Here is a 27,478-nt window from a genome sequence, read left to right as displayed (position 1 = left end):
AGCTACTTTCTACTAGGAAAAATTTGCAAGAGTATGTAAAAAATGGCATCAATAAACAAGCACGAGTATACAATAAAATGTCCGGCAACTATCAAATGAAACCTCAGAAAACAAAAAGAAAACTGTATGATAAAGAAAGCTGTTGTGTTGATTTCTTAAAATTATTAATCGGGATAGATTTACATTATCAACGATGTAACTGGAAAAATCCTTCAAATAGGTTCAATTCATCCCGTGACCTCTCTATGACTATCATCTACTACTAGCTCTCTTATCAACAGCAAATGAGATGAACTTCTACGATTCTAGAATGCTGGCAAGTCTTGGAAAATTAACCAGTCTGCTTCGGCCGGTACGCTAAAATCTGAAAGAGCAGGAGTATAATTTTAGGGATTGTTTGAACTATCAATGCAAGGGAATTCTAACAGTTTTCAAGAGCATCAAAAGTCAAAGATCAGTATTTGTACAACAAAGTGCCATATGAAAAGTATGAAAAAGCTTACCAAATGGTTCATGCTGGAAATGTATGTGGCTTTAAGCCTTCCCAAATCTTCGTGCTGTTGCAGAAGTTGTAGCTGGTCCTTGCATGGATCAACCAGCATGGGCACAGGATCTAGATCATCTGCATTTTCCAAAATGCTATTGGATTTAAACCCACCCAAAGTGTCTTGCCCTTTTAGGGCCCATATTTCAATGTCGTCAGCTTGTAAAGGCGTCCGTCGAGCAATGTACTGCATCATATGCATAACAAAATATACAAGCACTACAAGAGTTAGGGGTGACAGCTGAATATGATGTAATGTCAAAGAGAACAAGCATTGACTGACATTTCCATGTGAAGAACGCATCCAGAAGTGGTAACACGGCAAAATTAAAAAAGTTCAATTCATGTCAAAGGTTGAGCAGGTCCAAATTCCACAGGTGGACCAGAGCCATCCTCAAAATTAAAAATAATAAGCATCAGAAGAGAATTATACTATAGGTCTAGCTTAACTCAGAATTTCATAGTCAGGCAGTGAGCTAGAAGCCATGAATTACTTTGTGGCTAGTTCTGGACAATACTACAGCTGCAAAAGCTTCAAAGCTTCTGTCTATCCATGTCTATTTATACATTCATTGCAACCAACTCAGGTCAAGTGTATCCTGGACCCAAACGTATCCCACTAAACCTTTGACCTGCATTACATGTAACACCATTTCCTTTGTTTCTAAGAGGTGATCTACAATAGCAACTACAGAATGCATGACATAAAAATAAAATGAGGTAACTATAGTGATACTCAGACAAGGAAAATTCTTCTAATAAAAAGCTTAGGTTTTGACGGGGTTCAGCTTCCTTGGAATTTCTTTAGGAGAAGTTCCAATGTACTTCCTGTGAACTCGAGCATACTTCCTGATTAAGTTGTTTTTATTTGTCCAAAAGAAAAAGAATAACTTCATTTTCAAGAATTAATTCTAATCTCCAAGTAGCAAAAGTATTTCAGAATCGCAACACAAAAATTTACTTCTACAAGCTAGCAGTCTAAGAATAAGGTACTGCGACATAAAGCTTACTTCACATAGGTGTTTAACAGACAAACTTGGCCGACAGCAAAGGTGTGGCTGCTGCAAACTTGGTGTTTCCTTGTCCAGAGAAATAAGCATGAGATGAACATCTGACTGCAAACAAAGAAGAGACTTGAACAATGGAGGATATTAATAGAAAAGATAAAAGGAGTGGTGACCCAAATTGGGTTACTGAGGTGCTCAGTGAAAGGCAATGACTTCATAAATTTTATTCCATCACTCGGTGGATGTATTATTTAGCAATCTCCAAGTGGAACTTAATGCCAATGAACCCAAGTCATACATACAGTGCAACAGACCCTTCTATACCTCGTCGTTGTTCTCCTCTAAGCTCCGGAGATAATCAACCAACTTAGACAAGCGGGCATTTTGGGCACTCTTACTGCTGCAGCTGCTAGCATTCCCGTACCTTGTGTGACTCCGGGTACCAGCCCGGCCCCAAGCAAGCATTTCAGAGTTCCAAACAAGCCCAGGAGATATTCCTCTGTTTTCTCTGCTGACATCTAAATCATTTTCAGTGCACCCAACATCTGAATTGGCTGCTGATGAGGAAGGCAGAGATGACCTGATTCCTGCCCGTCTCTTGCGCCTTTTTTGCCTGACCTCTGTACATCGTTCATCAGCAGAGGATGAATCCTTGTTATCATTTTCGTCTTCATTATCCTCAGATCCTTGAAGTTCAATGCCTCGGCAGTTTCGTCTCCTTGAATGAGCAGTCCGACTACCGCGCTGCAATCTTGTCATAAATGGACCTCCTGTATCTTTACCCGTGCGTCTCTTAACTAAAGCTTCTGATTGTCGTTGAAAAATTTGGGCAATCGACGCTTGAATCTGTTCAAAAAAGCATTAAACAACACATTGATAACAAATCCAGCACTAATCCACCATCCTGAAACAACGTGATGCCTTTTTGAGTCTATTTATCCAGTAAAGAATGCTCACTTGTAAAATCACATTATCAGAAGGTAAGCATAAAAAGTAATGTTAACAGTGGCCAATAAATGTTTGGTAAGGTTGGTATTTATGTCTAGACATTCCTCACATAATCTAGTCAACAGATTATATGCAAATGTGTGTGTGTGTGTACATAAATATCTATATGTATGTCTGTGTAGAGAGAGAGAGACAGACAGAGAAGAATAAGGTATTTAATGAGCACAGCATCCATTACAAGAACAGTAGAACACTTCTCGTGTTCCAGAACTGAAATTCTCAACATAGTCAGCAGCCATAGTTTTATGAGAATGATTGATGCGTGTGATAAACGGCAAAAATCATGTTTGCATCATTATATGCATGGTTGTGTGACCCTGACCTGCTTATTACGTGTCCTCTCCTCTTCATGAAATGCCAATTCCTGAAATTAGATTCTCAGCAAGTTAGTGGTTGATTTGAAAACCAAAAGAAAATAAACAAATAAAAACTATCAGATACAGTCAACCACATAGCTAATACCAATCAACCATACCTCTGCCTCATACTTATCAATATCTGGATATAGAGCTGCAATTAGGGCATCATAGTTTGGATCATCTCTCAAAGAGCGTCTACTGGCACAATGTGTGCGGCAAGCAGGACACTCATTATTCCTGAAAAGTAATGAATGAAAACGCATGTTGAGTAAATCAGAATCAAATAAAGATGAGACTTGAATGGACCAATGTTACTTACCCCATTCGCATTGATTTGTCAATGCATTCCCGGCAAAAGCGGTGAAGGCATTCCATTACAGTTCGGGTTTTTTTAATAATCCCTGTCCAGGCAACAGATATGATTGATGATTCTTTTACCAGAATGAAAAAAAGCAATTTTTTTTTTCTTTGGGGGTGGAGAGGATACAATGAGCTACAGAGGTCATGGTTAAACCAGAACTGGCTGGTTGACAAAAATATGCAGTCTTCCCAGTAGTACCACAGTCAACAAATGTGAGCATAGCTTCCGAATTGGATCAAAACTTCTAGAATAAAGGGACTCCAAGTTGATAAACTAGTAGTCTTAATTCTTCAACAAGTCAAACAAGAAATCCATGTGAAGGTGAAATAAAACTAGAAATCCCATCCCCTTTAACCTAAAGACACCCTTGTTCTTTTTTTTTTTCTCCCTTTTCGTGGAAGTTCAAATTTCTTCATTGCAATAAGCACTTTGAACATTGTTTGAATGATAACGCACAAACTCAGAATTTCAGATAAAGCATGTTCATCTTATCTTCTACTTGACTCACAGACAATAAGCAAGATTTTGGAAGGGTACTAACTACTATGTACATATATAGAGATGAAAAATCATTACTGCACATTCCATCAGTTGAAAATTTTACCTCCAATATAACCAATCTCCACAGCCCTTCCTTCAAATATAACATTCAGTTTTCACTGGGAAAGGTGGATATAACTAGCTTTTTCTTGATTCTCATTATAAATCCTCACCAGTATTTGGCCAATTTCCTCATGAATTCACAGTGAAACTTAAAAAGAGCTTTCCTATGCCACAAACAGTCCCCCAATAAAAAACTAGGGGTGTTCAAAATCCCTGATGGACCGAGCAAACTGGCCTGAACTGATTGGTTAGAGCCCCTTTTGTTGGCTCAGTTTGGTCCGGTCTTCGGTGCAGATTTTCTTTAGGCCAACCGGTTCAGTCCTCAGTTTGAGAGGGTCTGTTCACTGAGATCGAACCAAACTGACAAAGCATCCAATGGTAAACTAATCGAAGCCGCTCCACCCACCAGCAATGCTTTCTGGTTCACCCCTGACTGAGGTTTCAAAGCTTCAGGTGTCCCAGCATCAAGACCAGACGAAAACCCCATGTTGAACATATCAGACCCAAATCAGCTTTTGACCTGCCACTCATTCTTGGGCCAGTTTTGTTGGTAAACAAGTTGAGTCTACTTTTGTTTTTTCCTTCGTCGAGCTTACAAATTCTTGGCCCACTCATCTCCCTTGGGCCTTGTTTCCCATCTTTCAATATAACCTTTATTAATCCATTTTTTTTCATTGGCACTGTGTGCGGGACAAAGTTCTGACTAATCCCAGGGGTGTACAAGCTCTCGGCAAGGAGTTTCCTGCAACTTTACTATTCCCTTTGTCTGAAGAGGGTGACTTTATCACCTATGGGCTCCTTCTCAGTGGGTTGCACAAATACACTTTCAGCAAAGCCCAAGCCCAAGCTCGAGTCCACCTTCCTTAATGAACGGATGACATCCTTTTGCATTTCAATCAAGTGAATTTTCATATAGTACACTGCTCATCTCACTTTCAGCAGTGCCACCATCAAGAACACCATTGCGTTCTCCTGTTGCATAAAATATGGACTCAAGCTACGAACAAGTCAATCATCTTCTGCAGCCTTCATTTTCTACCCATGCCTATGGTACTTCACCTTCCTTATTACCCATTTTGCTCCTGTTAGAAAAAATGACTTGCCAAGGCTTGACCTAGTCCACCCAAAGCCACCGCATACGACTGCTTGACCAGCGGGGCAACAAGTGGTCTTTTTGTTTCATCATCTCCACTTGATAATACCCCCCAAGATGTGAAAGCTTGTACAAATTCTTCATATTTATATATACCCCAAGGAAAGAGTGGAACAAGACAACAAATCGCTGGATTTCATGGCAAAAACCATGCCATCTACTAGGGCCTCTTCATTCTAGCATACCAAAGATTCTTGCTGACTGCCACCTCCAACATTTTTTTTTATAGGTAATCAAGAAGTTTTATTCATAGAAGTAGGCAAAGCCCAAGTACACATGGAGTATACATGAGAATAACCTAATTAGAGTGTACAATTGAAAGTAGGAGATCATAGACATTTAGCCCATTACAAACGATAGCCCCCACCCATAAGAACAAAGTTTTTGAAAAAAAAAAAACTTTAAGCTCATCCATTGTTCTCTCACGGTCTTCAAAGCTCCTATCATTTCTCTCCCGCCAAATGCACCAACACATACATATAGGAACCATTCTCCAAATCGCTGCCACTTGTGAGTTGCCTTGAAGGCCTCTCCAGCTTGTAAGGAAGTCCATCAGTCTAAAAGACATGACCCATAACAATCCAATTCTCGCGAAAAAATCATCCCACATGGTCTTGGCCACTTGGCAATGCAAAAACAAAAGATCTACCGATTCACCTTTCTTCTTACACATACAACACCAGTCCAACACCATTACCCGAAGTTTCCTTAAACTATTGTGGTGAGAATCTTGTCCAAAGATGTTGTACATGCGAGAAAAAACTGCTTTTGAATGAGCTTTTGTCTGCCATATACTTTTCCATGGGAACATGGTCATTCCAGGGCTCGTTAGAACTTGGTAAAATGATTTGACCGTGAATTTACCTTTCTTGGAGGAGCTCCAACTCATCTTATCTATGGTACCCTCTGTCATGCTTATAAAATACAATGCCTCATAGAACTCTGAGATAGTCTCCATCTCCCAGTCTTGGGCTGCCCTAATGAATTCTACAGTCCATTGAGGGGAGCCACCAAAAAAGACCAAGAGATTGGCTATCATTGCATCCTTGTCTCGTGCAATCTCAAAAATGGAGGCTACGTTCACCCCACCATTTGTCATTCTAAAATCCGATACCAGAGTCGTCACCCACCACAATATGTTCATGTCTTCGAAAGATTTCCCAGTGTCTCTTAATGTATTTCCACAAACTCACCCCATATGTGCCACGAAGCTCATTCGAGCCCCATCCTCCCCAAGCCTCCCCAAACTTTGAATCTATAACGGACTTCCATAGGGCCCCCCTTTCATTCTAGTATCTCCACAACCATTTACCCAACAGGATTTAGTTGAATTCATCAAGTTCTGAATCCCCAAACCACCCCCAGAAATTGGGATACATAAAGTGACCAATTAACCAAGTGGAATTTGAACTCTTCCCCCCAATCCACTCCACAAGAAGTCTCATTGTAGCTTCTCTATATGGTTGGCAACCTTTATGGGAGCGGGAGCAAGGACAGAGAATAGGTGGGTAGGTTAGAAAGAGTGCTTTTAATCAAAGTAAGTCTACCACCTTTAGACAAGTACAACCATTTCCAAAAAGCCAATTTGCGCTCCACCTTTTCAACCACACCATTCAAAATCCTCTCCGATTTAAAGGGAGTACCCAATGGTAAGCCAAGATACTTCAAGGGTAAAGATGATACCTTCCAACCCAATAGAGAGGCAAAATTCTCCGTCAAGGACAGCCCCCACTGGAACCAATTCAGACTTAAGAGAGATTAACTCTCAAGCCTGAGACAACTTCAAAACTAAGAAGTTGAGCCCTCAAAGATTGGATATTCTCGAAATTTGCTGCACAAAGAGTATCGTCAGCAAAAAGCAAGTGAGAAATATCCATAGAACCATAATCACCATTCCCTACCGCAAAACCACAAATATACCCACATTCCACAAGACCCACAATCATCTTACTAAGAGCTTCTATGACGAATAAAAAAAGTAAAGGAGAGAACGGGTCACCTTGTTTCAAACCACGGGAGGAGTCAAATAAACCCACCAGAGAGCCATTCACTTGGATAGAGAATTGAATTGTAGAGATGCAAAACTCTACCCATTTCTGTCATGTCTCCCCAAAGCCACATCTTGCAAGTAAATAAAGTAGGAACTTCTAGTTGACGTGATCATAGACTTTCTCCATGTCTAATTTATAAAGTAACCAGGGTTCTTTAGATTTGAGTCGACCATCCAAAACTTCATTTGCAATTATGACCGAATCTAGAATTTGTCTACCTTTGACAAAGGCATTCTATGGCTTCGAAATTACCTTTTTCATCACCATACCCAATCGATTCGCTAACACTTTAGAAAAGATCTTGAAAACCCCATTCACAAGGCTAATGAGACAATAGTCTATAACATCCACAGATCCCATCTTTTTGGGAATGAGTGCTAGGAAAGTAGCATTAAGGCTTTTTTCAAAATTGGCATTAGTATGAAAATCTTGAAAGACCAGCATAAGGTCGCCCTTGATCACTTCCAAACAAGCTTGGAAGAAACCCATGGTAAAACCGTTAGGGTTTGGAGCCTTGTCACTAGCCATGCCACGGATTACTTTACCCACTTCATCCTCCTCAAAAGGCCTCTCTAGCCACCTTGCGCACTGCTAATCTAATGCTAAAAAAGTTAAATCATCCACTTTCAGGCACCAAGTGTGTTGATCAGATAGTAGATGTTGTTAATACTGCACAATGTGGTTCTTGATGACTAATTGATCCGTGGACACTAGGGCTGGGCTCCGACTCCGACGGAGTCGGAGTGCTCGTTTTCGACCTCCGACTCCGACAAGAGTCGGAGCCAAATTGGAGCTCCGACTCCGACTCCGAACTGGAGTCGGAGTCCGACTCCGATCGGAGGTCCGACCTCCTATCGGAGCTCCGACATAAGATCGGAGCTCGACGTGCGCTCGAGGTTCGCTCGACTTCCGCTCGACTTTCGCTCGAGCGAACCTCTTTGTAAGAGGTTCGCTCGACTTCCGCTCGACCTGTCGCTCGAGCAGAACTCTTCCAGAGAAGTTCGCTCGACTTCCGCTCGACATATCGCTCGAGCCAATGTTCAATACAACGTGTGCTCGACTTGCGCTCGACACCTCGCTCGAGCGAAAGTGTACAGTAAAAAAAATTTCGGAGTCGGAATCGGAGCTTCTTGGAGCTCCGACTCCGACTCCGACTCCGAATAGATATTCGGAGCTACTCCGAATTCCGACTCCGAATTCCGATGACTCCGACGAAGTCGAAGTCGGAGTTGGAGCGGAAGTCGGACGGAGTCGGAATTTTGCACACCCCTAGTGGACACTGCACCATCTCCCACCAACATATCAATAGTTTTATTCCTCATATGAGAATTAGCCACCCTACAGAAGAACTTCGTGCACTTATCTCCCTCCTTGAGCCATAGTGCGCTTGATTTTTATCACCAAGAGATCTCCTCCAACAATGTTACTCTGTTCTATGAATACCTGGCTTTTGCGGGTTCTCTCAGATTCAGAGAGACTTCATGCCTCCTCCCCCTCAAGCCCTGCAGCTCCTCCAAAAGAAAGCGCCTTTGTTGTATCAAATTACCAAAAACTTGTTCATTCCATTACTTGAGTCTGTTTCAGCGCTTTTAACTTTCTTGCCATTATGAAGCTTAGAGAGCCTTGGAAATTGTAAGTAGACCACCATTGTCTAACCCTGTCTACAAAACCGTCAGATTTAAGCCACATATTCTCAAATTTAAAATACATTCTACCGCCTTGGATGCCTCCACAATCTAGAATGATGGGGAAGTGATCAGAGCATAATCTAGGTAGTCTCCTTTGAGTTACATCCGGATAATGCAACTCTCAATCAAGAGTTAACAAAAACCTATCAATTCTCGACCAAGATAGGAATTCTCGGTTGTTGGACCAAGTAAACGTACCTCCAGTTAATGGAATATCCATAAGCTTATGTTCCGAAATGAAATCAGAAAACTCCCTCATGGTAGGAGTGATGTGGGACACACCCGATCTTTCACTCAGGAAATGAGTTAGTCCCCCCATATAGCTTGGTAACTCCCACCAACTAAGAAGCCCCGCCAATTCTTCCCACAATGACCTTCTCTCCGAATCAACATTAGGGCCATAAATTCCAGCGAAAACCAACTGAATAAAAATACTTTGTTTCCAACTCGAGAAAACTTCACATAGCCCTTACTTTCTTCAACCTGCATCAGTATACCCATTGACTGCATCTCCTACCCTTACTCCTCTCTGTGATATGGACCACTATGATTCACTCCTTACAAACCTCAAACAATTTTTATTCAATTAAAAACCAACATACAAAGGCCCATGATTTAGAAAGAGGTGCTCCTGGTAAGGAAAATATCCATAGAGAATAAGGATGAAGAAGAGGTTATCTCCAATGAGAATCACCAGATTTGGTCATTATCGAGAGAGATGGGTAGGACAAAGAGACTTATTAAATTCATTTTGATATATAATAATAATTTGAAAACAGGTGAAACGATGCGAAAAAGAAGTATAAATCGTTAGTCTACCTTTGAGGATTGCTTTTTGATGACTCATTCACATTGAGGAGGGGGCAGGAGAATGAGTGCAACTGGACTTGCAAACAAAACAGCAAAGTGCTTCATATCAAATTTTGACTAAGTTTATTATCCCATCAAAGTACGTGGAGTAAGCCACATTCTAGCAAATATGCAATTAGTTACAGTGATCTTCATCAACATTTTTATTCTGGCAAGGCCACATGTTTGCTAATTCAGTAGTCACTGCATTATTTCTCACTACCAAGTCACATCCTAGTTGGCCTCTCACTCATTCACATGTAAACTGACCATATGATTCCTTGCCAAGTTAGTTTTGGTTAGAGTTTGAGATACAAATATTTGAAATGGGAGACAGAGACAAGATTTGATTCCGGCACAATGTATGATGTGGTGGTAGGACTCACAAGGAAGCTTTTCCAAATGTCTGGTGTTCTTCATGTTAAGGACTCTTTTATTGTAGAAAATATGGAGATATCTAGTGATTTCCACCAATGGAATGTTAGCCTTATCTAAGAAGCTCATGATCAGAGGTAAAAGCCTCTACTGCCTTCTTAATCCAATAAACTCCATTACTTTGAGACAAGGAGGTGAAGATAACCTCCTTTGGGCTCCTTCCAAGAAAGGGATGTTCAATGTTTGTTCTTTTTATAAGGCGCTTATTTCCCATGATAGTAGTCAAATTCCTAGGAAGAATATATGGCAATCTAAGGTACCTTTGAGAGCTGCTTTGCTTGGATGACCTCTCTAGGAAAGTTTCTCACCATGGATAATCTAAGAATAAAACATGTTATGATTTATTGGTGATGCATATGTAAGAAGAGTGAGGAGTCCATAGATCACCTCTTATTCCATTGAGAGGTGGCTAGTGCTTCATAGAGTGGTTTTTTAAGCTAGGTTGGCTTGGCTTGGGTCATGCCTAGAAAGATGTGGATCTTTTTTACTCTTGGAGAGGGGATAGGTGGCTGCCCACAAATTGCAGAATTTTGGGAAATGGCCCCTACTTATGGTGTATTTGGAGAGAGAGAGATGATAAAAATTTCAAGTCTTAGGACATTCTTTTTCAATACTCTCCTCCTTTTGGACAGATTCTATGAACTTTAATGGGCTTAGTTTCCATTATTTTCTTGTGTCTTCTTCCCTTTCTAGATAGGTGTCTTTCTCGTATACATCTTGTGTACTTGGATTGTGCCTTTTGATTTTGTTAATGAATTTTTATTACTTACAAAAGAAAAGAGTTTGAGATACATGTGAATAAACTACTGCATTCAATTTGAGATTTTTGCAGAGTGCTTTGGAATCGAGATAGAGCAATGGGATGAGACAGATGGTGGGTACCATATGGTCACCCATCATCAACAAATGAAAATAGGCATCTTAAATAGGAATCGAAACAAATGGCCACTGGCTTCATATGTAACATTCATTATTAACATTGTAACAGGAAAACAAAGACACCAAATAACCACTCCTGCCATTGACGCTGAGCATGACTTTTTGTGGATGATCTAAGACAGGAAAATTTTGGTATGATTATGATTGTTACAGTACATTCAACATTATTTTTAACAACACTTATAGGTTCTGATTCCAGTAACAATGACATAAGTTTACCCAAAAAAACAACAATGGCAGAAAATAAAGAAAATGCAGCAACTTATAATATGACCTCTTGCTGCTTGGTATAATGTCTCAAACATTTTTTTGATAAGTAGTATAATGTCTTAAACATGAAAAGTGATATTCCCTGATTTCCGAGTTTTTCTTTCCATATACAAACCTTTCTATGGGCAAAAGTGTCCAACTAGCATATTGTTTCTAGTGGAAACAAAACTTATTTTTCATAGGTGTCAAGTGGAAAAACACACCAACATAACTCAGAATAATTTTTAACCACACAATGTTGAGAGCAAAACATACCAAGACAGATAGGACACTGCACATCTTTACGAATGTCCGTCAGTCGTACAAAAACAAATCTGCAAGAGAAAACACAAGAACATAGAATCAGTACTTTGCACCTGGTTAATCATGAATACAGTAAGAATTCATACAGGCTACTTGATTGATTATAGTACACACAAACCTTTTGAATCAAGAGAATGTAAATCTCTTGGCTTTATTGATAAAATGCAGAAACAAAGTAACCTTTCTTTAAAGAAATTATGTGTTAGCAATATGGCTAGATTTTCAGTACACTCCTAGACATAACTAATTGATATAAGCTTCTAAAAGTCAGAAAACTAATGGCTTCTTGATAATGGGGTGCCAGATGCAGCCATTGCCTCCAGCCTCCTGGCAATCCATCCAAACATTGTGAGTTTTTTTCAAGGAAAGGATTTGTCTTCTTCCCTTTCTTTCTCACTAAAGCCCCTAGTTAAAGGGAGGAACTGGCAATCTTGACATTGGTTGGCATCTTCCCTCATGTCAACCATGTATGGCGCATATCTCACAAACTTCTCAAGTTTTGTTCTTAAGATTAGATTCTATGCTGTCATTCGTAACTCAAATCATTTACTTATAAGGCTGCAGTACATAGAAGATTGGCAATAGCTGTGATTAAAGGAATATTAAAAAAGTTCTCATGAGCCTATGATCAATCCAATCATCAAAGGTGAAATTAAATCATCAGTTACAACTGAACTAACATCCTGATCTTTGCTTCCAGCCCATTTTTTGTGGATCATGAGTGCTGTTCCAAACATCAACATTAGCACAAAAACCCCTAAAGATATTCACTCACTACATCCTTGCTTAAATCAACTTCTTCTTCAATTTGCGTCGTTTAACTTTCAAAACTTTGGCCCCATTCATGCCCAACTAAAAATGGTGGGAAGCAAGCTTTACATCAGAAACAGTTCTTATGCCCATTGAAGATGGAAGCCATAAGGGTCTGGACATCAGAGATAGAAAGGTAGAGATGCTTGTTTCCACTTTCGAAGTTAGAAAAGTTTCTTGAACTTTGAATACCATGAGAGTATTGGCATCTTAACAAATACCATGAATCTATCATCAGAATTAAGATCATAATCGGCACAAGAGAGTGTCAAATCAAAGGGATGTCATATGAGACCATAAAAAAGTGAGAAGTAGCATTGATTTTGAGTTGGTGGCAGACAAGGTAACAATTTTGATATTATCCATCCTATAGAGGAATGCGAAAGGCTCTATAGCTTGTCCCCTCCAAAGATGGTACTGACGGTCTACAACTCATTTCCCAAGTAAATGTAATAGCACCCCAATCTGGCAGTAGATGAAGGCCATAAGGTTCAATCCCGACCTTTGATTCAGAGGGATCACCCAAGAATCGATGATTCATTCAGATGCCACCAAATCGTCCATTACCTTCCTCCTTCCTCCTACATTTCTTTCTTGTATCATGGTGTCATCACCACAATAAAATGCATATATTTCCAAGACTGATATAGTCAAAAGCCAGGTGCTTCCTACTATGCATTCTGCTCTACAATTCCAAAAAAAAAAAAAACAATATATATTAAGCAGACAAAATGGGAAAAAATTGTACATACCAGGCAATTCAAATACATATATAATCACATTACCGAGGGGATCTATTACTTGGATAAACAGCAACAAATTCCTTACATCTTGACTATCCAAATCCAAATGATGCAGATTTTAATATAAATTAAGCATTTCAAATACAATGAAGAAACAACAGAATATATGTATATTGTATAAATGCAAATTTGGATTCAAGCATTATATATGGTACAGAAATATCACATTCCAAATCTAAATTAACCTCATTAAAACAATCAACGACATGGAAGTGCTTCAGAAAAGGTAATTAATTACAAGAATGCTCTGCAAAAAGAGAAATTTTGGTTACAAGCAAACACATAGTTGGAGTTCGTCCAAGCATACTAACAAATAGGCATCATTCCAACAGTATACGATCAATTAAGACATAAACCTTTAATTCTAACGAGTTAACAAAACGCTTTCATATACTTTCAGATTTTAGCTTCATGATAACTAGATGGTAAGTAACTAGTGCACAAGTAAGAAACAGATCGCGACATGCAACAGTCTCTAACGCATTACACAAAGTAGAACCAAAACACAAAGAGCGATGCCAAATTAAAAAACATTCATGTTCTTTAACATACATTGTCGCCCTGTTAACGATAAGACAACCCATCAATACCCAAAACGAAAACAGCATATAAACAAAAAAAGAGCCTAAATATCCAACGTAAGTGTTCGAAAAAGAGAAAAATCTGCCACCATCCAGCGGCAAAAACAACATACACGATCATAAAACGAATCACACATTAAACAAGAAACAGAGGAAAGTCAAAACAATGAGAGAGAGGTAGAGAGTGAGTACTCGGGTTTTTCTTGGGAGATAGAAGATGGGCTGCCCTCAGAATCTGAAAATACAGCAATAGCTTGAGCTAATCACGAAAATAAAGCAGGACCCAGATGACAAAAACCAAATTTCGGACCAGACGGAGCACGTATGTAAAATAAATGAAGCAGAAGATAGACAGCGTTAAGATACTTAACCTTCTGCTTCATCTTCATCATCTTCATCGTTTTCTTGATGTAGCATTTGTTCTTGATGAGGTTGCTTAACCTCCGCTTCATCATCATCTCCTTCCTCTTCTTCTTCTTCTTCTTCTTCTTCTTCTTCTCCTCCTCCACCCACTTCTTCTTCATCTTCTTCCTCGACTTCTTTTTCTTCATCTTGCTGCTCTTCTCCTTCTCCTTCTCCTTCTACATCATCTTCGTCTTCTGGTTCGGGCCGAGATTGCTCGGTATGCTGGTGATGAGGCTCTTCATCGTCCAGATTCTCTGACAGAGAACGCTTCTGCGCAGGCATTGATAGTAACACAGAGCGACAGAGAGAAGAGAGCTTTTTTATTGTTTCCTTTTCGTGCGAGCGTTTTTGTTGGAAAGAGAGAACAGCGAGAGGAAGGAGAAGGTAGGAAGAAGAATGAGATGGGAAATTATATGGGCTAGCCTTTCACTTTATATAAATATATATACGCACGTATATACAAGTATCTTCTCGCAATTGTATACAAAATACAAATACAATACAGGTGGGTGCTCGGAATAAAAAATGTTACGGCAAAGCCAAGAAAAAGCATCACATGGTGATGGTGAATCGATCTGGGTGCTGGGCACATTCACAAAATTAGACAAACATTTGTTGCCAATACTAGGGGACATATCCATTGGAGGGTAAGTCTATCCCAGCAGCCGTGGTAATTCTAGCTCCAATAGTATATATTTAAGTTGTTGCAGTTAAAAAGTTCATAATTGGGTCTTGGGTTAGGCAAAGAGGTCCGCCCCTGGTGTGTACTAGTCTACTAGTCCCTTCTACCAGCGATGCGTTCATGGTCTTAAATGGTCGTGTCGTGCCTCCGATGTTGTTGCTTTGAATAAATTATGTTCAAAGGAAGCATACACTCTATATACATTAGTATGGGATAATATCATAGGATTTCGGTCCAATTGTGTTGGCCTTCGAGATCGGAATAATCATTAACAGGAACGGTCGGAGGCATTCGCATTTCATAGTCAGAGGTGAAATTCTTAGATTTATGAAAGACGAACAACTACATAAGCATTTGCCAAGGATATTGTTATTAATCAAAAACAAAAGTTGGGAGCTCAAAGGCGATCAAATTTCATCTTAGTCTTAACCATAAATGATGTCGACCAAGGATCAGTAGATGTTGCTTTAAGGACTCCACTGGCACCAGGGGGTTTAGTTCTTCTATGGAGCAGCAGAGTCCAATTAGAAGTGTTGAACTACACCCAAAAACATATAAATGCATGGATACCATGTGAGGTGGTTGCTAACTTGTTACTATGGCCACCCTGAAACCCATAAAAGGGCTGAAGCTTGGGAGTTACTTTCAGCTTTAAAACCAAGAGGCCTCCAAGGGTGGTGTGTGTTAGGAGATTTCAATGAAATCCTAACCCAAGATGAGAAGATAGGGGCAGGCCTAGACAAGAGAAACTTATGGAGAACTTCAAAAGGGTATTGGAGAAGGGGAATTTGTCAGATTTGAAATGGATGGACAGCAAGTTCACATGGAGCAACAGGCATGAGGATGCATCTTTTACTAAAGAAAGACTAGATAGGGTTGTAGCTAACCCAACTTGGGTTCAGCTATTCAAGGAGTGTTGGGTGGAAATGTTAACTGGCAGGAGCTCTAATCATAGACCAATTTTGTTGACCATGAACAGGAGGGATAGAAACGGATGGAAGGCAGGCATAATTTTTAGATATGAAGCAAGTTGGTTGAAAGAAGAGGGTTGTAAAGAGGTGATCCAAGGGGCATGGACAAAAAAGGAAGAAAGGAGAGGGTTACAAACATCCATAACAAAAAAGCTAGAAAGCTGCAGAGGGGCACTTATGGGATGGAGTAGGTAGTTCAGTTTGGATAAAACTCAGCCAAGCACAGAACCCTTGGAAGATTGCCTGAAACATATAAAACCTTGAGTCCCAAGGGAAGCAAATGGAAAACTGCTCAGGCCTTTTTGTAAGAAGGAGATTGAGGAAGCTATTATGAGCATGGCACCTTTGAAGTCTCCAGGTCCCGATGGTTTTGGAGCCTGTTTCTACCAAAACCATTGGGGAATAATTGGAGATGATGTGTGTGCAGTAGTGCTAGACCACCTAAATGGTAACACTCCTTTCCAACCAATAAACTTCACCTATATTGCTCTAATCCCAAAGAAGAAGGACCCCAAAGTAGTTACTGAGTTCAGGTCCATTAGTCTATGCAACATATTCTATAAAATTGTTTCCAAAGTGCTTGTTAACAGGTTCAAAGGAGTATTGTCAGAAATCATTTCAGGTAATCAAAGTGCCTTCATACCTGGAAGAATTATTACTGACAATATCATGCTGGCTTATGAGGTCTTGCATACCATGAAGGTGGGGAAGAAGGGAAAGAAAGGGAATATGGCCATTAAGCTTGATATGTCAAAAGCTTATGATAGAATTGAGTGGCCTTTTGTGAAAGCAGTTATGAAGAAGCTTGGTTTTTGCCTTGAATGGACAGAACTAGTTATAAGGTGCATCACTTCAGTATCTTACTCTGTGCTAGTCAATGGAAAGCCAGGAGCAAAAATCCTTCATTCGAGGGATTTGAGACAAGGAGATCCCCTCTCCCCTTACCTTTTCATAATGTGTGTTGAGGGACTAAGCTCTCTGCTTAATCACTCAGATTCGATTAGGATCACTAAAGGGGTCACGGTTGTGAGAGGAGGGCTGAGAGTAAATCATCTGCTCTTTGTAGATGATTGCATCTTATTTGGGAGAGCTTCTGTAGAGGAATGGAGGAGTTTACAATATTTGTTGCTAAGGTATGAAAAAGCATCTGGACAATGTCTGAATAAAGATAAGACAACAGTGTTCTTTAGCTCAAACACACCTATGGCAGATAGGGACTTAATCCTAAGTGAAGGGGGGTTACTGGTACAAGGCATTTATGAAAAATACCTAGGTTTACCCACCATGGTTGGTAAATCAAAATACAATACTTTTAGATGTCTCAAAGAGAGAGTGTGGCACAAAATCAACAACTAGAAGAATTGCTTCCTGTCAGGGGCAAGCAAGGAAATCTTGATTGAGACAGTTCTACAAGCCATCCCTTCTTACACAATGAGTGTGTTTAAGCTGCCTAAAAAACTGTGTAAGGAGATCAATGTGATGCTTTCCAAATTCTGGTGGGGTAATCAACAGAAAAGCAATGGGATTCAATGGAGGAGTTGGGAAAAAATGGGGAAAGCAAAGGGAAAAGGAGATTTGGGATTTAGAGACCTGGCCAGCTCAATGTAGCCCTTCTTGCAAAACAAGCGTGGAGATTGTTACAAAATCCTCATTCTTTGGTTGCCAAAATCTACAAAGAGAAATATTTCAGGAACACCTCTATCACTGAAGCAAGCTTGGGGAATGCCCCATCTCTGATATGGAGGAGTGTTTGGTGCTCTTTGGGGCTGTTGAATGAGGGGCTAAGACGGAAAGTTGGGAATGGAGCAGAAATCAGCATTTGGGGACAAAAATGGTTGCAAATCCCCTCAACCTTTTGTGTTCAATCTCCCATCTCGAGACTAGATGCAGATGCAAGAGTTATAAAACTGATTGATGATGATTCAAAGGAATGGAATGAAGGATTGATCAGGTCAGTTTTCATCAAAGAAGAAGCTGAGCACATATGCAATATTCCTACTAGCTCAAGGGGTGTGGAGGACAAATTGTTATGGGGTCCCTCAAGAGAAGAGGTCTATTTAGTTAAAAGTGCCTATTTTTTGGAAGAAAACATAAAGAAGGCAGTAATGGGAGAGTCTTCAAGGGAATCAGAGTTAGACAGTAGGTGGAAGACCATATGGGACATGAAAGTCCCTGGCAAGGTGGAGATTTTTATGTGGAAGGCAGGGAATAATCTCCTTGCTACCAGAGGTAACCTCTTTTCTAAAAAAGTTATTGATAATCCTTTATGCCCCATCTGTTTAAGAGGTGATGAGACTATGATGCATGTGCTCTGGCACTGTCCTGCTACTAGGGATGTGTGGGCTGAGTCTCTTAGAGCAAGTCAAAAGTGGTGTGTTAATGAAGCTGGCCTGCTTAAGCTTTGGGAGGATCTGTCAGGGAAGCTTGATAAGAATGAATTAGAGGAAGTGGCATTCATCATGAGGGGTGTGTGGATGAGAATGAACAAATTTATTTTTGAAAATGAATTTTCCATTTTAAGTAGTGTAATAAGAACTACCAAAGAATTGTTGGAAGATTTCCATTCAGTAGAGGAGGGGACAGATGTTACAGGTATGCCTAACAATCAAACCTCAACTGTAGTTCCCAAGTATTGGTTACCTCCAGGAGAAAACAACTTTAAAGCTAATTAGGATGCAGCATGTGATATCAAACTTAGGCAAATGGGGATAGGAGTCATCATTAGAGATGAAAAGGGGGAAGTCATAGCAGCTTACTGTGGAGCTAGAGGTAGTGTGGATCAACCAGTAATAGCAGAAGGACTTGCACTTAGGAAAGCTATGGAGCTTTGCAGTGTTCTGGGGCTGAATAGAGTGATATTTGAAGGAGATGCTCAGACCATTGTTAAAGCCGTTTGTAATCTAGATGAAGACCTGTCTCATTATGGAAGCATCATCGAAGATTCAAAGTCTTTTCTAGTCATTTGGTCCAATTGGACAGTTCAGTACACACATAGAAACACAAACACAGTAGCACACAATTTGGCAAAGGTAGCAATACAATCAAATGTAGAACAAGTATGGATAGAAGAGACACCAACTTGTATTTCTTCCTGTCTTCAGAAAGATATGGAAGGACTTGTAGACAATGTTCTATGAATGAAATGAAAGTACGAGGTATCATTTTCATAAAAAAGAAAAAAAAAGGACTCCACTGGCATCTTATGAGAAATCAAAGTCTTTGCGTTCTAGGGGGAGTATGGTCACAAGGCTGAAATTTAAATGAATTGACATAAGGGCACCACCAAGAATGGAGCCTGTGGCTTAATTTGACTCAACACTGGAAAACTTACTAAGTCTAGACATAGTAAGAATTGACAAACTAAGAGTTCTTTTTTGGTTAATTTCATTAACGAACGAAACCTTAGCCTACTAACTAGCTATGCAGAGGTGACCTTCTGCGACCAACTTCTTAGAGGGACTATGGTCACTTAGGCAAGGAAGTTTGAGGTAATAATAGATATGTGATGCCTTTAGATGTTCTGGGCCACATAGTGCTACATTGATGTATTCAACGAGTTTATAGCCTTGGCTGACAAGCCCGGGTAATCTTTGAAATTTCATCGTGATAGGGATAGATCATTGCAATTGTTGGTCTTCAACAAGGAATTCCTAGTAAGTGTGAGTCATCAACTCGTGTTGATTATGTCCCTGCCCTTTGTACACACTGCTCATTGCTCCTACCGATTGATTGGTCCAATGAAGTGTTCGGATCGTGCTGACATGAGTGATTCGCTGCCGGTGACATCACGAGAAGTCCACTGAACATTATCATTTAGATGAAGGAGAAGTCGTAACACATGTCTCAGCAGGTGAACATGGGGAACGATCATTGTCAATACCTGTCTAGCAAAACAGCCTGTGAACTTGTAATAACCTTCTAGGTTGAGGGTGTAATGCCCCCTCCCAAAAATGGTTGTGAGGGCACGTGGAAATTGGCCACTACTCCTCGTGCGTGGTGGGTCAACCTTCTCATACCCTTACCAGCCGAACAATGAACCCCGACACGATCTATGCCAAGGAAGATAAACAAGAAGTAGCCACGGGCGCCCTGGAAACTGTGTGTGTGCTATTAGTGACATATTACCATGATACATAACGGTCACTTTTTTCTTCTTATTCTTTGTGAAATCATCACTTGTCTCAAAAGGTTAAGTTGATGGGAAGATATAAATTTAATTATTTGTATTATAATCTTAACATTTCACCTCATGTGTGGGCAAGACTCTTCATCAATGAGTAGCCCAACACGTGAAATATTTAATTAAATGGGATAGAGTGCAGAGTCAGGATTCGAACTCAGGACCTCTACTCTGATACCATGAGAAATCACCACTTTTGTCAAAAACTTAAATTGATGGGAATATGTAGATTTAATTATTTATATTATATTCTTAACATTATTCTTCTTAAAAAATGAATATATTATTTCTTTACAAAGATAGGGTACAAAGGATCTACTAAGGATAACAATACATAACACGATCTGTGAATCTAAAACGAAACGAAATTAGTAGGTTTGGGTTTGATAGAAATGGTTTAGGTCAAAATAGGTTGGCCAAATAAAATTCGATTAATAAATAGGTAAATTGCGGTTCAATCCATGAAACCCGCAATCAACCCGTACAACATGAATAAATTTTATTTTTAAATTTTATAAATATTTAGCATTATATGCATGTTTTTGTTGTTTGGATGTGATATTAATATTAGTATTTGACAACTTAATATCTCAAACTATTAAGTATTTTTGGTTAATGTATAATTTTTTTATGAAAACATTAACTTTCTTATATATTATTGGTTCGGATATTGATAATAAAATATTTTATCATGAATTCATTTGTAATTATGAATGATTTTACATAGTTATCATTGTATCATCTATGAAATCATATTAATTGAGTTAAAAATAAATATATAGGCTAAGTCAACCCATTTCATAAATGGGTTGAAATAAGCTAAATGGGTCGTGTCCAAAATTATTAAACGGGTTAAGCGGGTCGTGTCATGTCACCCATTATTTAAATGGATTGTATTAAGATTTTAGGGTCAAACCCATTGAATTAAATTGGTTGTATTCAGATTGGCTCATAAAGTCTAATACTCATGATTGGACACGACTCGCAAATACGAATTGTCACCCCTAAGATCTATAAAGCAATGGAAATGACTCCCAATGCCTAAGAAAAGAAAAATATTGTTATTAATTGCCTAAGAAAAGAAAATTATTGTTATTAATCTTTAGAGTCGTCTCTATAGGTTGCAGTGCCTAGGGCCAAAATCCTCAGTTTGGCCTTTCTGATGTTTAAAAAATAAAATTTTATACATTGATTTTAATCTTCACTTTTTATTTTACATTTTTATTTTAAAGTTATTCCTATCATTTTGTAAAGCAAAATTAGTAATTATGATTTTACACCATCTTCTCAAATGATAACCCACTTAATATTTTTTGGGAAATGATGGTTTAGAGAGGATTATAACAAATTTAGCTTTACAATATGTGCTTTAGATTCTTAGAAGCAATTATAACTATTGTTGTCAATAAAGTTTTATAAACAATGATAAGTGTGATTTTTATGTGATTTTGATTACTCTTTTATTTATGAAAAGTGTCAGTTTTCCTTCAATTCTATTGATTTTATTTTATTTCTATATATTTTTCTTTATTTTCTTGGATTTGAATGAATGAGAAGATTTAGTGTGAAAAGAGAGCATTTTGTTTCAAAAGATGAGACTATGGATCCAAACATCCGAGATGCGACAAGATCTAAAGAGAGCCGAGGAGATTTAGGTGAGGAGACCCAATGGCGACCAGAATTGGTGACAAGAGTTAGGTGATGAGCGAGATGTTTTATCTCCTAGGCGAGAAGATTTGGCAACAAGGGTCCAAGTGGTTAGATTGGGCAACCAATCTATATGACCAACTTAAAAGACAACATAAACGACATTGTGGGCAATAACTAGTAAAGGCAAATAGCTTTACCACTCGGTAGGTTGGCAAGAGGAGTCTTTCATCTCGGTCAGGAACCTTACATCTTGGCCATTGGGTGAGGAGACCGGTTATATTAAGCACATACGGCATCTACTTAGTGGGACCCTTTCGAGTTTCGCAATCAATCTGCTGACCACTAAATCCTCCCGAACTTTGCAAATCAAGTTGTTTATTACTGAATCTTCCATTTTAGATAATTCCGTTATTCTTGGAATACTTTTCTTTTATGTTAATATTTATCTTTAGAAACTATTTTTCAGATCTTTGGACTAGATTGTAGCTGCATTTATCTTTTTTTATTTATTTAAATTTTGACATCTATTTAACCCCGGCTTGTGGGATGAATACAGGGAGTCTGAGTTTTAGAGGCCATTTGTCTAGAGTTTATTTTTTAAGTTTCTTTCAATGAGGCGGATCTAAAGGACAAAGGTGAGAGCCGCATGCTTCATCAACGGACTCCAACGAAGAACACTAGTTTTATTATTTTTCTTTTCAATTTCATTATGAGCTAGTTTTATTTTCTAGAGTTTGATGTAGTCTAGCATTGAACACACAATTTATATTTTAAATTATTTTATTTTCAAGATTTTCATGATTGAGTTTTTATTCTTTGTTCTTAATGCTTGCAACTTTCTAGCTAACTATTGTTCGATCTATTAAATCACAATGAGACCAAGAGGTGATTTGTGATTAGAGTTCTAGGATTAAGCACCATTAGTTGAGCGAAAGTAAAGATACTTTACCATGATTAGTGTGATTTTTAAGAAAAATCCAAATAACTTAATGAATCTCCAATTGATTAAATTCACATAGAGATATGTAGTTATTGATTGAGATATTTTTAGTATTGTTCAAAAGAAAATATTGAATAGTTAAGAGACTTTTATCATCAACTTGGGATAATTGGAATTCTATAACAAGTAAGAATAAATTGTGTGGGACTCATTAGGTGAAATCAAACGCTCTAGATCTATTCTTGTTATCTTTGAAATCTTAATTTTAATGGTCTTTTCTTTAGTTTAATTTAGATAATCTATGCTTTAAATTTCAGTTTTCTAAATAGTAATTAATTTATTAAACTTCAGTACTCAATAGCATAATTAATCCATGTGGGTTCGACATCCATTTTCTTTAAAACATTTTACTACTTGTTATGATTTTGTGCATTTGTAGATATTTTCAACATAACAAGTTTTTGACGCCGTTGCCTGGGAATTAATTAATTTTTTTTTATATTGATACCAGTTAGATTGTTACTAATTTGGATTTTATTTTATTTATTGTTAAAGGTTGTCTAAATAGATCTCGGCTTTGCTTTTCTTCTATTTCTATTTCGGGATTTGGAAGTGTATGCCCCGATTTAAACCATTAGAGCCTATACTTTTGAATCCCAAGATTGAGAGAACTTTACGTAGAATAAAAGAAAAAAGAAGAAGAAAGTGGCTACTGCATCTACATTCACCATGGCCGACCAAGATAATAAAGCTTTGAGGGACTATGCTATACCCTCTGTCAATGAGGCGGCATCTAGTATAAGGCGGTCAGTTATACAAGCCAATAACTTTGAGATCAAGCCGGCCATCATTCAAATGATTCAATAAACAGTCCAGTTTGAGGAGCTGTCACAAGAGGATCCTAATATCCATATTGTAAATTTCTTAGAAATTTGTGATACTTTTAAACACAATTGAATGACAGATGATGCGATTCAATTGAGACTTTTTCCTTTTTCACTTAGGAAAAATGCAAAAACTTGGTTGAACTCTTTGTACCTCGGCATCATCAGTACCTGGGAGGAGTTGGCACAAAAATTTTTAGCAAAATATATCCCTTCAGCCAAGACAACGAAGTTAAGGAATGATATTACTACCTTCACCCAATTAGAGGGTGAATCATTATATGAGGCATGAGAGAGATACAACGACTTATTGTGCAAGTGTCTGCATCACGACTGTAACAACCCGCTAGAAATTCATTGGTGGAATTTCTATTGACTTTAGGAATCTCATAAAAACCTCATAAGTTTTTATGAATCGACCAATCGCATAGGTTTTAGTCTATCAACATAGTCAGTGTTATCACTCACTATGGTGCTAGAAATATAAGTTTTATTTATTTGAGGTGGTTAGAAGTGTCAAAATGCATTATGGTCCACTCCTTTAGACTCAGTGGATTATTTAGAATTTTATGGCGCAATATCCTATTTTCATAATTCCGGACGAAACGTCTGTTGAAAATTGTGAAATTATTTTTAGGGGCACTTCGAGGTTGAATTTCGGTAAATGATTTTCACTGTAGGTTAATATGAATATTTAGGAATTTTTAGTGTCAAGTTTATGATTCACTTTTTCGGAGTGAATAGTAACCTCGATAAGCGCACCAATTGCAGTATTTCAAAATCATAGTGTGGAATGTCCAAATTAGATTAGAGAAGTTTTATTTGGACACTTGGCAAGATCTTAGCCACACTTAGTGAATAATATTAGACACTTGGCACCTTGAGGAACGTTTGTTGGATTTGAAGGAATCAAGGTGTGAGATCATGCCACCTAAGCAAACTTTGTTTCGTCTGATCAATCAAATTGTGCCAGACCAAAGAGGATTTCCATCCTAGTAAAACCCTAAATAGTGGAAATCCAATTGAAAGCCCAAAAGCTTTGTTGAAATCGAAACCCTAAACGGTTTCTCCAAAACCCTAAAGTTGGCCTCTAAACCCTTTCTAATCCGATTTCTAGCATTGTGTTTAATCACTTGATTAAATCACTTCCACATGCTATTAATCCTTCATATTTGTGTTAGAACATCATTATCCAACCTTGTTAACCTTGAAAAATTGATTGGGCCAAGTGATATTGGATTTGGGCTTGATAGCAACCCAAACCCTCTTTAAACTCCAAAATTTAGGCCCATTCGGTTTAGGCCCATTAAGGCCCACGAAATTGGTCACCATTAGCATTGCTTCATGGCTAAGTTTTGTACCCCCACTTGGCTGGCCAGATCTGTACAAGAAGGGCCTAGAAGGTTCTTGAAAGACAAATCCAAAGGGCCACCTCACTCTTTCACTCTCACACTCCACCTTGAGAAAAGATCTTGGTCTGATTTTTACGAGAAGAAAAGGCCAACACTCAACCATTCCTTCAGTCCTATCACTTCTCATAACTTGTGTAAGAGGCTCTTCAGTCCACTTCCCACGAAAAGCAGCTCTCCTTTACACTTTTCCTTCATAAAACACAAAAGACACTCTCGGACAGTTTTTCGTACCTCTTTTGAACGCCTGTTTTGAAGATTTTGTAAGTGTTTTCTCGCAAATATTCCTCACGAAAGTTCTTTCTTTTGGAGTCTAGTTTACGTGGATACCTTATTCATTCCATTTGGAGATCATTTGATTGGTCAAAAGTTGTTTAGACCCCAGAAAGGTCATTCTGGGCGATAAACTGGAGAGTGTGTTATATTTTGGAGTTTTTGACCAAGCTAACGAATAGATCTTGGTCCGAAATTTTTATGGAGTACTGTTAACATGTGTATATGATTATTGGTTGAGGATTTGTTGCATGATTAAAAGTTTTGGTGAAATATTTTCTTAGGTCTAGAAACTTAGAAACTGGAAGAGGAAAAACAGTTTCTGTTTTGAGAAAGTTTAAATCTTTTATGGTTTAATCTTATTCCAATGGCTTTGATATTTTTATTGGAAGATCCTAAGCATCTTATATACATGTTAGAATGTTATTTTGAAGATATTTGAAGTTAGTTTCGAACATATGAAATTTTATGCAAGGAGATATTCGGTTAGGCCAAAGTGATGATGTTCTTGGCTAAATTTATGTTTTGGTTGATGTTTACCCATGTGATCTTGAGTTTGAAGCTTGGATCTGTTTTAGGACACCTTTTTGAACCATGTGATGTTTTGGTTTGAAGATCACTTCTTTATAAGTAATGGATCAAGAGGTTGATCAAAACAAGTTAGAAACAAAATTCTGTTTTGAACTTTGAAGAGAAACCAAAAAGTTCAAGTATGGTTTTAGTGATTTTGATGACTTTTGTTCATGATTCAAAACATGATTATTCTTAAGAATATGTTATGAGTGTAGTAGAAGAAAAATTTTGGTTTAATCATGAGTTTTGAGATTTGAAAGAATTACAACAAAAAGCAAAGGAAATAGCCTTGTAAGTTTCGGCCATATAGAGTTTTGATGGTTGTGTTTAGTTTTAAATTTTTCTGAATTGATATTTGAGCTTAGGATAAAATTTACATAAGGTATGTAAATTTTGGTGATTTTTGGAGTTAGGATGCAAAATCCTTATGTTAGGGGTAAAATGATCATTTTCCCACATGTAGAGGGTAAAATGGTAATTTTACTCTAAGTTGATATTTTTCCATATTCCTAATTGTTAGTGATTAAGTTCTAATTTTTAGAAATCACTACTTTCAGTTTCCCGTGATCGCACTTGAGTTTTGTCTCGAAGCGCGAAGATCGAGGTAAGTTAGCTTTTAACTTACTATCAATTTAATGTGTATGTGTGATAAGTAAGGGAACTAAATTGTATGTATGCATGTTATCATATGTGCCATGCCAAGTCATTACATATTTATCTGTTACACAGAATTTATTCTGTCATGAATTATTCATCTCTTACACAAGATATTCTGTCACGTATTGCTATACATGCTATACATTGCAAGTATGTCATGTTAAATTAAATATGCCATCTGTTACATATATTTCTTGTCATGTAATATTCATTGTCACATGTTACGCCATGTTAAGAAATGTTGTCTGTTATATGGAATGCCATGTTACGAAATGTTGCATGTTACATGTATGACATGTTATGAAATGTTCTCTGTTACATTTATGCCTCGAAGTATGTCATGTCTGTCGTCCTACGTTCATGTCACGTTATGTTACGTCAAGATTTCTGTCTTTTATGTCACGTTCATGTTACGTCACGTTACGAAATGTCATGTCTGCCAGTTAAGTCATTCATGTCAATCACGACTCTAAGCGCTAGGATGGGGTAATATCCTAGTGGAACTCCTTTGTTCACGCTGGAGTGTCTAAATAGGTGTGAAATTTTCTGGGTTGACGAAGTACAGTCAACAGGTTGCGAATGGGGCCTAATTAGCTGGTCACCGGAGCGCGCCAGGCACTAACGCCGATGGTGCCACACATTATGTTACGTGTGTCCACAGCAAGTGTGGCACAAACAGATAGTCATGGGGCCACAACAACTGTGGAGCATGAAGTATGGGGCCACAACAACTGTGGAGCATACACTACGTGAGACACAGCAATTGTGACACGTAGAATACGTGGGGCCACAACAACTGTGGAGTATGTATTAACGCACTCACAGCTGGTATAGAAACCTGTGATGTGATGCGGTAATCGGCAGGGACACACGGCTCAAGGGGACTTGTGTAGCACCCATATGGTCACTTTAATGATTAAGCCTATTGAATAAGATTCCAAGTTCAAGTCATGTTTCACGTTATGTTATGTTCAAGTTTACGTTCATGCAATCATGGTAATCCCATGAGACAAGAATATGTTCCAAGTTCACATTTATGTTATATCATGCTTAAGTTCATGTTCAAATTATGCATGTTCATGTTCATGTT

General features: G+C 38.4%; 2 protein-coding genes and 1 non-coding gene across 4 annotated transcripts; 1 reads left to right on the top strand and 2 right to left on the bottom strand.

Annotated features, from left to right (window-relative positions):
• Nucleotides 1–36: 36 nt before the first annotated feature.
• Nucleotides 37–14,578, bottom strand: LOC108986642 (putative E3 ubiquitin-protein ligase RING1a). 2 transcript variants are annotated; one of them, XM_018959326.2, is made up of 10 exons: nt 14,136–14,578; nt 13,957–13,999; nt 11,523–11,581; nt 3,238–3,319; nt 3,035–3,155; nt 2,882–2,923; nt 1,876–2,397; nt 1,555–1,659; nt 504–731; nt 37–364 (listed from the first exon to the last, which is right to left on the bottom strand). In XM_018959326.2, the coding sequence occupies exons 1-10, from the start codon at nt 14,449–14,451 to the stop codon at nt 332–334; spliced, it is 1,551 nt and encodes a 516-aa protein (XP_018814871.2). In that variant the 5' UTR covers nt 14,452–14,578; the 3' UTR covers nt 37–331. The 2 variants fall into 2 exon arrangements, with proteins under 2 accessions (XP_018814871.2, XP_018814872.2); XM_018959327.2 differs by lacking the exon at nt 37–364 and having other exon boundaries at nt 647–763; nt 14,136–14,566.
• A 1,580-nt stretch (nt 14,579–16,158) lies between these two features.
• On the top strand, nt 16,159–18,494 carry LOC108986632. Its single transcript, XM_018959314.1, has 2 exons — nt 16,159–16,955; nt 17,513–18,494. The coding sequence occupies exons 1-2, from the start codon at nt 16,159–16,161 to the stop codon at nt 18,492–18,494; spliced, it is 1,779 nt and encodes a 592-aa protein (XP_018814859.1).
• Nucleotides 18,495–23,705: 5,211 nt separating this feature from the next.
• Nucleotides 23,706–23,812, bottom strand: LOC118344458. Its single transcript, XR_004798246.1, has one exon. It is a non-coding gene; the product is annotated as a small nucleolar RNA R71 (small nucleolar RNA).
• Between the last annotated feature and the right edge of the window lie 3,666 nt (nt 23,813–27,478).

This window comes from Juglans regia, chromosome 1 (assembly GCF_001411555.2).
Source record: "Juglans regia cultivar Chandler chromosome 1, Walnut 2.0, whole genome shotgun sequence".
Lineage (NCBI taxonomy): Eukaryota > Viridiplantae > Streptophyta > Magnoliopsida > Fagales > Juglandaceae > Juglans > Juglans regia.
The sequence above is the reverse complement of the archived record's forward strand: the minus strand, read 5'-3'. Positions and strand labels throughout refer to the sequence as shown.